Genomic DNA, 12,423 nt, shown 5'->3' with positions numbered 1-12,423 from the left:
AAAACATTATAACAAATTTAAAACGAAAAAAAAAAGCGAATAGTTACCTCACAGGGCTCTTGTCTTTTCTGAATGGACTTTTACTTCGGGAACGCCTTCTGCTGCAAGGTTAAAAAGTTTCACAAGTTACCCTAACAGTAATATCTCATTAGTTCCTTAAAAAACAATTTAAGCAATTCAGAAGTATATTTAAAAACCTTAATTTGATGCTATGAGGCAACCCAATCTTTCCTCGGATGGCACTGTTAAATTTTGGTCCGGAGCTAAAAAGAAAACACAAAATTACACTAGTTACAGGTTTAGGGTCTTGCTATGATCAAGTTTATGGGCTCTGCAGCAAGTCTAACAATATTAGGCAGCTTCTTTTCTACCTCAATTATAAAGAGGAAACAATTAGAAAAATCTGTAACTTTATCTCAGACCTGTAGCCCTTTTATATATTTACCTATCCTGGACCAGTTAGAGGTGCCAAGAACATAAGTTACAGCCTCAAAAATTTTTCATTCTAAAAAAAATTCATCACATCTACTTTTAGTTTTTCAACCATATAATCATGAATACAAGATTGAGTCTTTTAAAATATAGAAAGAGTAAAAAATGCCTCTGAAATCTCATTGCAGCATCAGTTTACTATACGGTTCTTTATGAAAAAAATACACATTATATAGGGAAGAATGACTTAGAACTCTTGCTCCTCCTGACTCAAGTTCTGGTAGTGATCAGATTAGTGTTGAATTACTGAGCTATTGTAGCCATATAAAGGATTTGTTTTTGTTTTTTGAGATCGGGTTTCTGTGTTAACAGTCCTGGCTTGCCTGGACCTTGATCTGAAGACCTGGCTGGCCTAAACTCACTGATGTCCGCCTGTCTCTTCTTCCCAAATGCCGGGATTAAAGGCATGTGCGCCACCAGACCCAGCTCATGTAATAATTCTTAAAGAGAATATCAGCACATTTAATGTACTATATGTTTTATTGTAGAAAATACTTATGATATACTTATTTTTGTTTAATTTTTGTTTTCCTGCAGCTCATTCTATATACTAGCCTGACCTCAAACTTTTAATAGAAATTTAAAGCTAATTGACTCATTAGAAAATTGAGAATTTTATTTATTCAAACAGTACTAAAACATACTCGTCCCCTTAAGCTGATACTAATATTGTAAAACATTGTAATAAGAGGATTTCATATTAACTCATTCAAATTACAAATGTTTTTTGTACCTTTATAAAGGTAAAGATTACTCAAGGTTTTATAAGGTAGGTACATGTTAATTAGTATGCAATAATACTCCTCAAAGGACCATCACAGAGGTTGGGTAAAATAAAGAAATCAGAGGGCCTGTCCTCAATACTTGGATAGTTTTAATAAAAACTTATTGAACCTGTAACTAAGCAGTTTCATATAAAATTGATCTGACCCTTCTAAACTTAAAAAAATAATTTTTTAAAAATAAGGTACATACTTGGCTTAGAATTCACATATGTACTGGGACTTGGCTGTGAGCCGCCTCCTCTGCCTCACTAAGCCCTAATAGTAAGATACTTACTGGAATGACTAATGATCAATTACATATATAAATTTAATTTTTATAATTTTTAAAAATATTTATTTATTATGTATACAATATTCTGTCTGCATGTCTGCAGGCCAAAAGAGGGCACCAGACCTCATTACAGGTGGTTGTGAGCCACCATGTGGTTGCTGGGAATTGAACTTAGGACCTTTGGAAGAGCCAGCAATGCTCTTATCCACTGAGCCATCTCTCCAGCCCCCTATAATTTTTTATAATTATTTCATGTTCATTGGTGTTCTGTCTGGTAGTATGTCCTTGTGAGTGTGTGATCTTGGAGTTACAGAGCTATCAGCTGCCATATGATACTGGGAATTGAACCCCAGTTTCCTGAAAAAATAGTCAGTGCTCTTAACCAGTCAATCATCTCTCCAGCGCCATAAAAAGTATTGTAGATTTGGGGGTATCACTATGAACCCTTGGCTGGCCTAGAAACTCACTATGTAAACCAGGTTGTCCTTGAATTCACAAAATCTGCTTCTGCCCATCCGGACTACTAGGTTTCTGCCTTAGTTATAAATAAAATAGTCCAGTTACAGATTCAACTGGAATCCAACACAAGTTTAAATAGAGCAGGGTGTCAGGCACAGACATGCACAGGCACAGACCACACCCACCCATCCATCCTCTACAACAGTATTCTAATTTTTAAAGGTAGCTGGACCCATTTAGTTCATCCTAGTAAGACAATTAACAATCTTACTTAAAGGATGTGGAGTAAATCATGAGAAAATAACAGTAATATTTTTGATATATTATCCAGAATTAAAATACTGTGACTCCTTTATCATCATGTAAAGTCTAACACTGTGGCTCCATTACCATCATGTAATGTCTATAAAATAACTAGGAGGAACCTAGAAACATGGGAAGCATCCACAGAAACACATACTATATTTGTAAATGAAAGAGTCAGAACCTAAACTACTCAAAGATCTTAAAAGTTAATATTAGTATCTCACAAAATCCAGTATTCTGAATATGTTGTTGACAATTATCATGATTAGCTTATGTCCAAGTTTATTCCTTAACAAAAGCTTAGGGAGTGACTGATTCAGTCGACTGTCTTTGAGTTAAATACATAACTACTTAAATTTTTTTTTTTTTTTTTTTTTTTTTTTTTTTTTTTTTTGGTTTTTCGAGACAGGGTTTCTCTGTGGTTTTGGAGCCTATCCTGGAACTAGCTCTTGTAGACCAGGCTGGTCTCGAACTCACAGAGATCCGCCTGCCTCTGCCTCCCAAGTGCTGGGATTAAAGGCGTGCGCCACCACCGCCCGGCTTAACTACTTAAATTTTTAAAATTAAATGTATTGGTTAAGGGCAACACTGCTTTCACAGAGGTCCTGAGTTCATTTTCCAGCCATCAGGAAGCTCACAAATACCTCTAACTCCAGCTCCAGAGGTTGGGTAGTTCAGTTCTTGTGGCCTACAGTGACACTTACAGTCAATTGGATTTGGCAACTCATACAAGCATAAATACTGTAAAAGTAGTTTACAAAGGTGTGCTTAGAGAAGAATTTAGGACTTAGGTAACCATTAAGGAAGGACTGTAATTGTTTCAAAGACTTGTTTATAAACACAATTTTCCCCCAAAATATATGTGAATTTCTTATGTGCATTGTTGCTTTGCCTGCCAGTTACTTTGTTATTTTTGGTCTTTTTTGTTATTTTTTCTTCCACAACCCTGTGAAGACAAGGGCCAAACCCAGGGCCTTGTGCTTAATGCTCTACCACTGAGCTAAATCCTCAACCCTGCGTGTATGTCTATGTGAGGGTGTCACAAGCCCTAGAACTGGAGTTGTAAGCTGCCATATGCCTGCGTGCTGAGAATTGAAACTGGGTCCTCTGGAAGAGCAATCAGTGCTCTTAAAATACTGAGTCATCTCTTTTTGCCCCAGGTGAATTTTTAACAGTCATAATGAAATTATCTTAAATTTCCTTAAACAAGGCATACAAATTTCTGTAACAATCTACAAAGCTTAAGTACAAATAATAAAGAATACTAAGCCTAAAAATTGAGAATACATATTGATGGATTTCAGTTTCCCAGTCACAAACAATATTCTTCATAAACCATACTTAAGATACGTATTTTGTGTTCTAATAGCTTACACACTTTAGGTTTTTCTCTACCAAGCACTCAAATGCTTTCTTTTAATTTGGACTGGCAAGCAAATTATTGCTAGTTGGTCAGAAAGAGTTGGTAAGTTTTGAAGTTTATAAATCAGTTCCCATATTGTATTTTCTCCTTACTAAGCTTCAATGTCAATATCCTTCATTTTAAATGTTATTGAAAAACAGAATCTTACAATTCATAATCCCCCAGTTAACTTGCTATCTAACCAGAGGTAACAAAAGTCCTAATTACAGTTACATACTAAGGACTTCTGTAGCGGCCTCGGAATCTTCTATCTCGACTTCGTGAGCGGCTTCGTCTCCTTTCTTTGCTTCTACTTCGCTTTCGTTCCCGGCTTTTGCTCTTTTTCCTTTCTCTATCTCTACTTCGCTTCCGTTCCTTACTTTTGCTTCTCTTTCGCTCATGACTACGACTTCGGCTCTTGCTTTTTTTTCTCCTGAGGGAGGAAAAGTATCATTATCATGCTGATTTAAATACTAACTAATATAATTCCTTTTATGGTCAAAATGTCTATCCTTTTGTAAATGTATTTTTACCACAGTACAATGGCACAAAAATCATACTTTAGGAAAAACAATTCCTAGGTAGGGACATAAGACCCCAATCTTTGCTTCATGTTAAATGAAGACAGCCAAAGAACTGAGAAACAGGTTTAAGAGGAAGAATTTGCAATCATCTCCTGAGGTAGCTACAGCTTGAAACAAGAGACAGGACTTGCTGGTAAGTAGACAACCGAGGCTGAACATCAGAAACGATTTATCTGTCATTCCCATAACAGCCCACCAAGCATAATTGTAATCTATAAATTATAGTAATAAATTACATTATGTTCACATTAAAGAAATAGTAATTGCCACGTAAAAATTTTCCATACAACAATTTAGTTCAAATCAACTGACACAATGTACATGTAAGCATATTTTGAACTTCCAAAACATATACATAGCATTTTACTTTTCATGGGCAAAACTATAATCATATAGGATACTAAGAATGCAATAAAATTCACTTTTAGAACCCCAGAGTATTGTGACAATAGAAGTTTTCTACTTAAAGCTATAATGAAAATGGAAAATGCCCTTTTAAGCTAGTTTATACAAGCCTGTGGGACAAAATTAAAATAACTTGACCTTCTTTGGAAACTAAAAAAGTCCATTAGTTATCTTTCCACTCATTTCTGTGTTCCTCATAGTACTTCACCCACTGGTTTAATAATTAAACCTTGAAATCTGTATCTCTGTCATCACCCAAATTAGAGGTGCCTTCAGATATTTCAATGTAAATGAAAGACATTTTGAAATAAATTTATTCCACCAAAATATCCATTTCATTTTGACAACTCTACATCATTAAGAAAATTAATTAGCTATTGAATCTGTATCAAAGAAAAGTTAGCAGAAGAACAACTGAAGTGTGCCTCAGAGAACCTGTAAGCAGGTCATCTTAGAGTGCATTGAAAATAGAAAATGAAGACACCCACCTTCTGGAATCTTGAAACCCACACTCCAATCACAAGGAGATGTAGAGCTTTCCAAGGAGGCAGAAACTTTGTCTAAAATTTCAAGATAATCCACCTGACTGTCAGAAATATGCTAGGTAGCACATGACAGAAAATTAGGCTACACTCATTATTTATATAGAAGTCAAACCAACTCCAATGCTCAGAAGGGCAACAATTAACATTCCAACTTTGATGTTTCAATTCTGACACTATTTCTTAAGAGTAGAGAATTCTGGAATGGCTAAAACCTAAGTCCTACCTATAAATTAGGGGACAAGGTAAAAATTCAATTCCCCTGAAAAAAAAAGGACAGTAAGTTTTTGCTCTGCTCAAAGACAGCCCACAGCAGAGTCAATCTGCCTATTTACCTCTCATATGCCCCCAATCTTATTCTGCCAAAGGAGCTTAAAATATAAATACATAAATCAGAGAGCTAATTTTAACTCAGTGTCTTGCTAATCGCCAACCACATCTGAAGGCAACCCCAGATAGGTAAATAGACTACATACTAAGCAGAAAATACCATCTTCCATATAAAAGCCCAGACAAAACACTACCGTTACAAGAAACCAAGATACTTCTACAGAACATTTATCAACTAAAGAAATGGTTATAAAAATCCATCCTAATAGTCAAATCCTGTTACAACTTAAATGAGACTTTCCCAAGTCTTTAGTGGCAGTGGAAATTGTACTGAACATCATTGAAGTAAATGGTCCACTGGGCCTTTGGACTTTTTGGTTATATGGCCTCTGCTGTAAAGGTGTTTTGCTATAACTGGATTTGACCTCTTCCATGTAAGAAGATCTAAATTTTAAATGCAAAGTATTCTGGAAAATAAGAAAAAAATAGAAAAGTCATTTATTCCAAAATTTGATAATCCACACCACAGTAGCCAATATATTTTAACTGTGCCATTTTACTGTTATCCTTTTCTAAATGATTCTTTAAAGACGTTAACAAAATGAAGTTTGATTTGAGACTGCAAAACTGGTTACAGCAAAAAATACTTCTATGAGGAGCAACCTCAAGTACCTAAAGAGTTTACTGGAGGCCTTGACAAACTCAGTGTTATAATTCTTTTGAAAATAGGCAAACCGTTGTTATTTCCAACTTTTATCCCTTTACTACTGGGATATGATACAATGAGTGTTACAAGTCAGCTAAAATTGTTTAAACAGAAGTTTATATACTTAGCTAACTTTGTCAGAATGTACAGTTTTTATTCTACCTTATCAGCAAGTTATCTCCAATTTCAATAAGGTTTTAGCATGAAACATACAAAAATGACATCTACTTTAGGTTAACACAAATTATCTTAAAATGAGTGAATACTTGTTTTGCATTTCACCGAGCGTTTCAAGTTTTCTTCTACATTATGTTCAATTAGTTTAAATGGCACATTCCTTCAAATCACCATATAAAAGCTTTGTGACTACATTAGGCAACTGCCTAATTGAAGTCAACTGTAACTAAAGAAGCCTTAAAAAAACCTGAAGATATTACTAATTGAAGTGTTTAGGAAAGTCTTTAAAACAGTTATGTTAAATTGTCCAACTGACTGTACATACAACAGATGAAAAACAAGAAACAACAAAAACCCACTATCTCTTATAGAGTGCTCAGTGCTTAAACTCCTCATAAAAGCTTGGTGATCTTAACGAGTTTAGTTACAAGATTAAAAGAATACAATCTGAAGACACTAGTGGGAAGAAGTGACATTAAAAAAGTGAAAAGAACTGCATTCAAGCTTATCCTCATCCTTTGCACATTTACAATAAAAATCTTAGTTACTAAATCACACCTAAAGTGAGTGATTTTTATAAATTGGTAGAGTCCTGTTCCAGTATTTTCTTTTTCTTTTTTTTTTGGTTTTTCGAGACAGGGTTTCTCTGTGGTTTTGGAGCCTGTCCTGGAACTAGCTCTTGTAGACCAGGCTGGTCTCGAACTCACAGAGATCCAACTGCCTCTGCCTCCCAAGTGCTGGGATTAAAGGCGTGCGCCACCACCGCCCGGCTCCAGTATTTTCTTAACATAAAATTACAAAACCCAAGACTTTAGAGAATTGTTTCTTTCACAAAGGTTAAAAATGCATGGAATGAGCCCTGTCAACTTGCTCTCTGTATTCACTTTTGACTAGGAGGAAAACATTACTGAGCCCACCTAATCTTCTTCAAGAAAAAAATTTCCACAAATTAGACCTGTTTCCCCTTAGCATTTATTTTTGCATTTTCTACAGGGTTTCACTATGAAATCCACGCTGGCATTGAATTTATGATCAGCCTGCCTCACCTTAAGGAAGGACTTGTAAGCAGGCATCATCACATCCAATCAACATTAAAATTAATCCCTTACTACCATACCAAGATTATAAAACTTTGGCTTAGCAAAACCTAAGTGATCCACACTGAACCATTTTCTCATCTATTTTATGAAATTGTATCAACCTACCCTAACGAAGTTGTAAGGATGACTGAGGTAGATATTATGAAGTGCTCAGAGCTCACAGGAGGAAAACAACCAGAGTTAAGTAAGTGGCTATTTTACCATCATTTTCATTATGTATTATGGGTCATAACAAAATGTTTTAGTATGGCATCATAAACATGGGCTAGAACAACTTAATGCATGTAACATGACCTTATGATATTAAGAATCACTAATCTTGGAGCTAAATGGTAATTTTACAACAGCTGACAGGCTCCAACTTTATAAATTGGATCCTGTTTAAACTGTTAATATACCATTTTATGTACTATATTCTGTGTTGTCTGTATTATGAAGTTCTTATTTCAGGTTACTCACCTACCCCAAATAAACTACATATTCTTAACAATCTCCTTAGATACACTAGAGATAAAAAGGCCCAAAACAATGAATAAAAAAATATTTTAAACGAAGAGTTACAAAGCATGCCCCTTTATTAGTACCAAAAGGGCCTTTAAGCAGCAAGGAGCAGAAATAATTCATAGCCAATTCCTTTAGTGAATGAATGTAAACAGTATTTTCCATGGTCTTGATATTATCTTTGTTCCAATGTAACTTTTATTCAATGATTATCACATCTCCAAAAAATTAAGCCAAAGTTACCAAATTTAAAACATTATAGAATTCAAGAGAATCATGGGATCCTTGGAGGGCAAAGTGTCCAGAAGGTCTCTGAAACCATATCCTGAAGTCTACATCGCAAAGTCCATAGTTTTATGTCCTGAAGGACTTTCTCATCCCAAAAGGTATGACCAGTATTCTAAGAAGCGAAGAAAACCATAGTTTGATGCTTTAGGCAAAAGAACACAAGATATCCACCACATGAAGTTTAGAAACCCACCCTCCCAGGTTCCTTGTTCAAACTTACTTTTTGCTACGTTCTTCGTGGCCGTTAGCACTGCTCAACTTGTTCTCATCCTAAGCAAGGTTGATAGAAGAACATCATGAGGACGAAGTGGTAACATTTCAAGTTGTCAAAGGGTAAAGGGAATAGGAATAAGAAAATACAAGACAATTTTAAAACTAATTACTTATTTAGTTTAACATGGAAGGCTATAAAAAAGATTTAGATGGTATACGTTTAACCACTTTGTTGCTAATAATTAAGTCATCAAGAAACAAAAATTAAAATCTTTACACATTAACATAGTTACTTTCTTACATTGTTTAGATATTAAATGTTATCCAGAGTTACAATGTTGAAGTGGTTAAATATGATTTCTATGAAACATGAAGTCATTGACTTTTATTCCATGTGCTATTGTCCCTCTTGTCGGTACCATGGCTCTATTTCTGCCTAAGCCCCAAGTGGCCATGCTAGCAGCCAGCCACTATCGATTTCCTGTGACCGATGCCATTCCTGAGATCTTCGCCCATTTCCGTTGGAGGGTTGGGACTGTAAGAGCTTGATGCCACCTCTGTCACACATCTCGCCCTGAAGCAAACAGGGATTCACACTGCTTTAGTAATGTTGACTCCCAAGAACCAAAGAAAAGTTAATTAATAATTCACCAGTCCAGCCTAAACATTTCCTACTTCCATACCTGTTTACATGGAATTACATCCATGTTAAACTAAGACAAGAAACATTAAAATCAGAAAATACATCTTCAAGAGTCTAGCATTACAAAATTACACTATTTAAATTAAAACTATCAGAATTCATCCAAAAGGAACCACATGGTCGTGCTACACTCGAAAACAAATGTATTATTTTTAAATGGTTTATGCGCAATGTTTATTTCAAAGTTTGAACACATCAGCTATAGTAGTATATCTACTGAGTTACAAAGCTTAAGGTTTGTGATACCAGTGATAATGCATGCATACTGCTATTTTCACCACCAACTGGTGAAAGAATGAAGGGCCTTTACTTTTACTGTGATACTGACTGTCATATTGCACTATTAACCAAAATAACTCCTTGGTAGTTTTTAGTGTGAAATACTATGGTAGGGCCTAATTAAAAACAATATACTATGGAGAGCAGTAAAACAGTCATCAAGTGACTCTAACATGTGACACTGCCTCTTGCCTTTTGTTGCTGTTTTTTGTTTGTTTTTGTGCTAATTTCTATTCAGGGATCCAAGAATTTTAGTAATTATTAACTGAAAAGCAGATCAACACCTGCCTGGTTTTAAGTTTTACTATCACCAGCCTTATATCTATTGTTATGAAATAAATTTTTAATCTCACCCATTTCTTCTTTAAAGACTTGTAAGATGATTTGCTTGTCATGGACTGGTTATAATTTATTCTTGGACCCCTGCTATTTTCCCAAACCACTACATTCACCTTTTTTGCTATACCAAACTGGAGCTGGTTAATTCTTAGTTGAGTCATTTTACCTAGGGGACCACGGTACAGCGATAAGTCACTCAATTACTACCTTATGATTGACAGTTCACACTGGAATCAAAGGTGAATTCATGGGAGTAGAGGTGAGATATCGTTAGGCAAGTCTACAAAGAGAGATAGATGGGCATTTATTCATCACGCTGAAGTGAAACTACTGCACAATATTATTACATCAATAGCATATATTTACTTTTGTAAGTTACATGTAATGCATCTCTGATAAGATAATCAAGAGGGCTCCGGGAAGGTTAGTTTACATTTCAGCAGTAGTTTCGTGAATAATGCTAAATTAAGAAATATATTAAAGCTCACTGGCATGTTTTTCTCACCTTCTTGTAAGGGGCCTCAAGCATTGCTTCAATATCAATATCGTCTGCCATTTTCTCTACACGCCTAGGGAAGAACAAGACAATCCTGTAAATAAACAACTTCCAGTTCTTCTTAAAAAAGATTTCCTCGGCCTACAAAATTCAAACGTTAAGCAAAGTCCTTAAAAAGCCCTACAATGGCCGGGCGGTGGTGGCGCACGCCTTTAATCCCAGCACTCGGGAGGCAGAGACAGGCGGATCTCTGTGAGTTCGAGACCAGCCTGGTCTACAAGAGCTAGTTCCAGGACAGGCTCCAAAACCACAGAGAAACCTTGTCTCAAAAAACCAAAAAAAAAAAAAAAAAAAAAGCCCTACAATGACAAAAATTGTGCGATGTGCATTAATACAGTTTTGATTCGGCTAAGCAAGCGTGGAACGCTTCTTTTATCAAACACACGGTCAGAACCCAATGTCTGATCTCAAAAAGCCGCCTCTGAACTCCCGAAACCGAACCCGAGTGTATGAGGCTGAGAGCTTCCTTCCGCACAAAACCCGCGCTGCCATTTTAGCGGCAGTGGGAAACTCCCTCTGTTGGGAGGGGATGTGTACCAAGGTAGCATTCGACAGGCGCCATGTTGGGAGGTCGCGACCAGCCCCGGCCCCGAAAGGACAGATCTTTATCTGCCCGAAGTCCCCAAGGAGGGCCTTGTCACCACCAAAATAGCCGCGGTGCGCTTGCCAGAAATTAAAGGCACAGCCACAGACCTGAGACCGACCTTGTCGAGAAGCCCCCCACCCCCGCGCGCGGCTCAAAGCCACCGCAAGCTGCCCTCGGTCCCTCGGCCCACCCGACCCCGGGAAGCGGACCACGGCAGTCCGCGACGCCGCGTACCTGTGCGGGCTTTCGCGCGCCTGTGCTCGGCTCGGGAAGTCTGCCGCTGCCGCCGCCGCCGGTACTACTGATAAGCCCCTAGGCCCAGGCCGCGGTACCGCCCAACCCGAATATCGGGCCCCGAGGGCGTCTAGGCCCAAGTGAATCTAAAAGAAACAATGGGATTAAAGGAGCCCGCGCGGGAGAGCAAGGCAGCGGCTTTGGCAGCTCAGGATCCACCCCTGCGACGGCGTCGGCTCGCTCCCTGAAATGGCGGCCGCTGCTCCTCCGTACTCATTCACCAACACACATACACACACACAAACACCCGGGGTCTCCCAGAGCCTCAGCACGGGCTCTCGCGAGAAACTGCCCAGCGTTCTAGACTGAAAAAAACGAAATATCGCGAGATCTCAGGTCGGCTTCGGCGACCGTAGCCCAATCTCGTGCAATGATTGCGCCACAGAAGAGCCCATCCCCCTTTCCCCTCCTCCCCCACCAGAGGTGCATCGAAATCTCGCGATGCTACGCCGTCTCTAAGGCAAAGACAGTTGGTGCACTGTCTGTCAATCTTTAGAAGAATGCTTTGCTGAGTGGAGCTTTGCGTTCTACCCCGGCTGGTGTCGTCTCCTCGCAGGGTGTGAACGTCCCCTCCCCCGACCCCTCACAATCGACCTCCCCCGACATCCACCTCCCACCCAGATGGCTGTCAAGGTCGCCATAAGGCAACCTATTATATAGTACATAAGGCTATAGGGTAAGACGTTCATGTCCAAATTCACTGATGGTGAAAACGCATGCAGACGAGAATAATCAGGGGAAGTGGGAGAATAATAAAAAGTACCATTGCCTTGTCATTCGGTGTTACTGGTTAGATGCGTCCTCGACGGTGAAGCTTCGGAACACCCTTAGAAGCTGGAGGTGGGCGAGGTTATAGAAGAAACTATTTCCCTCACCAATGTGTAGCTCTTGACTCCCTGCATGTAGTCGAGCCATGTGTCACTATTGCTTGTTACTTTAAAAGTATCCTTTTTTTCCCCTAGGATTTTGGGAAATAAATCCACGTGTTAATTTATTGCTTTTGTTGTTCATTAGGCTTTTATTTTGTTTGGGATTTTTTCCGATTTTTGGGGGGGTAGGGTGGGGGATACTGTCGCAGAGGACAAACTGCGAGGTCATTGTAAGA

At 38.1% G+C, this 12,423-nt stretch overlaps 1 protein-coding gene across 4 annotated transcripts in view; it reads right to left on the bottom strand.

The window, feature by feature from the left end:
• The window catches only part of Rbm39 (RNA binding motif protein 39), a 37,789-nt gene extending 26,225 nt beyond the window's left edge, over positions 1-11,564 (bottom strand). For 2 of the 4 annotated variants that reach the window (XM_057781764.1, XM_057781767.1), the window contains exons 1-6: positions 11,259-11,564; positions 10,388-10,451; positions 8,569-8,618; positions 3,954-4,148; positions 198-263; positions 48-101 (exon numbers count right to left, since the gene is read on the bottom strand). In XM_057781764.1, coding sequence (XP_057637747.1) covers positions 48-101; positions 198-263; positions 3,954-4,148; positions 8,569-8,618; positions 10,388-10,438 — 416 coding nt within the window. In that variant the 5' untranslated portion in view covers positions 10,439-10,451; positions 11,259-11,564. The remainder of the gene's footprint in view (positions 1-47; positions 102-197; positions 264-3,953; positions 4,149-8,568; positions 8,619-10,387; positions 10,452-11,258) is intronic. The other 2 variants (XM_057781766.1, XM_057781768.1) reach the window with 1 other exon arrangement.
• Between the last annotated feature and the right edge of the window lie 859 nt (positions 11,565-12,423).

The sequence above is a fragment of the Chionomys nivalis genome, chromosome 9 (genome assembly GCF_950005125.1).
Source record: "Chionomys nivalis chromosome 9, mChiNiv1.1, whole genome shotgun sequence".
Lineage (NCBI taxonomy): Eukaryota > Metazoa > Chordata > Mammalia > Rodentia > Cricetidae > Chionomys > Chionomys nivalis.
Note: the sequence above shows the minus strand (reverse complement) of the source record. Positions and strands in the feature narration are given on the sequence as shown.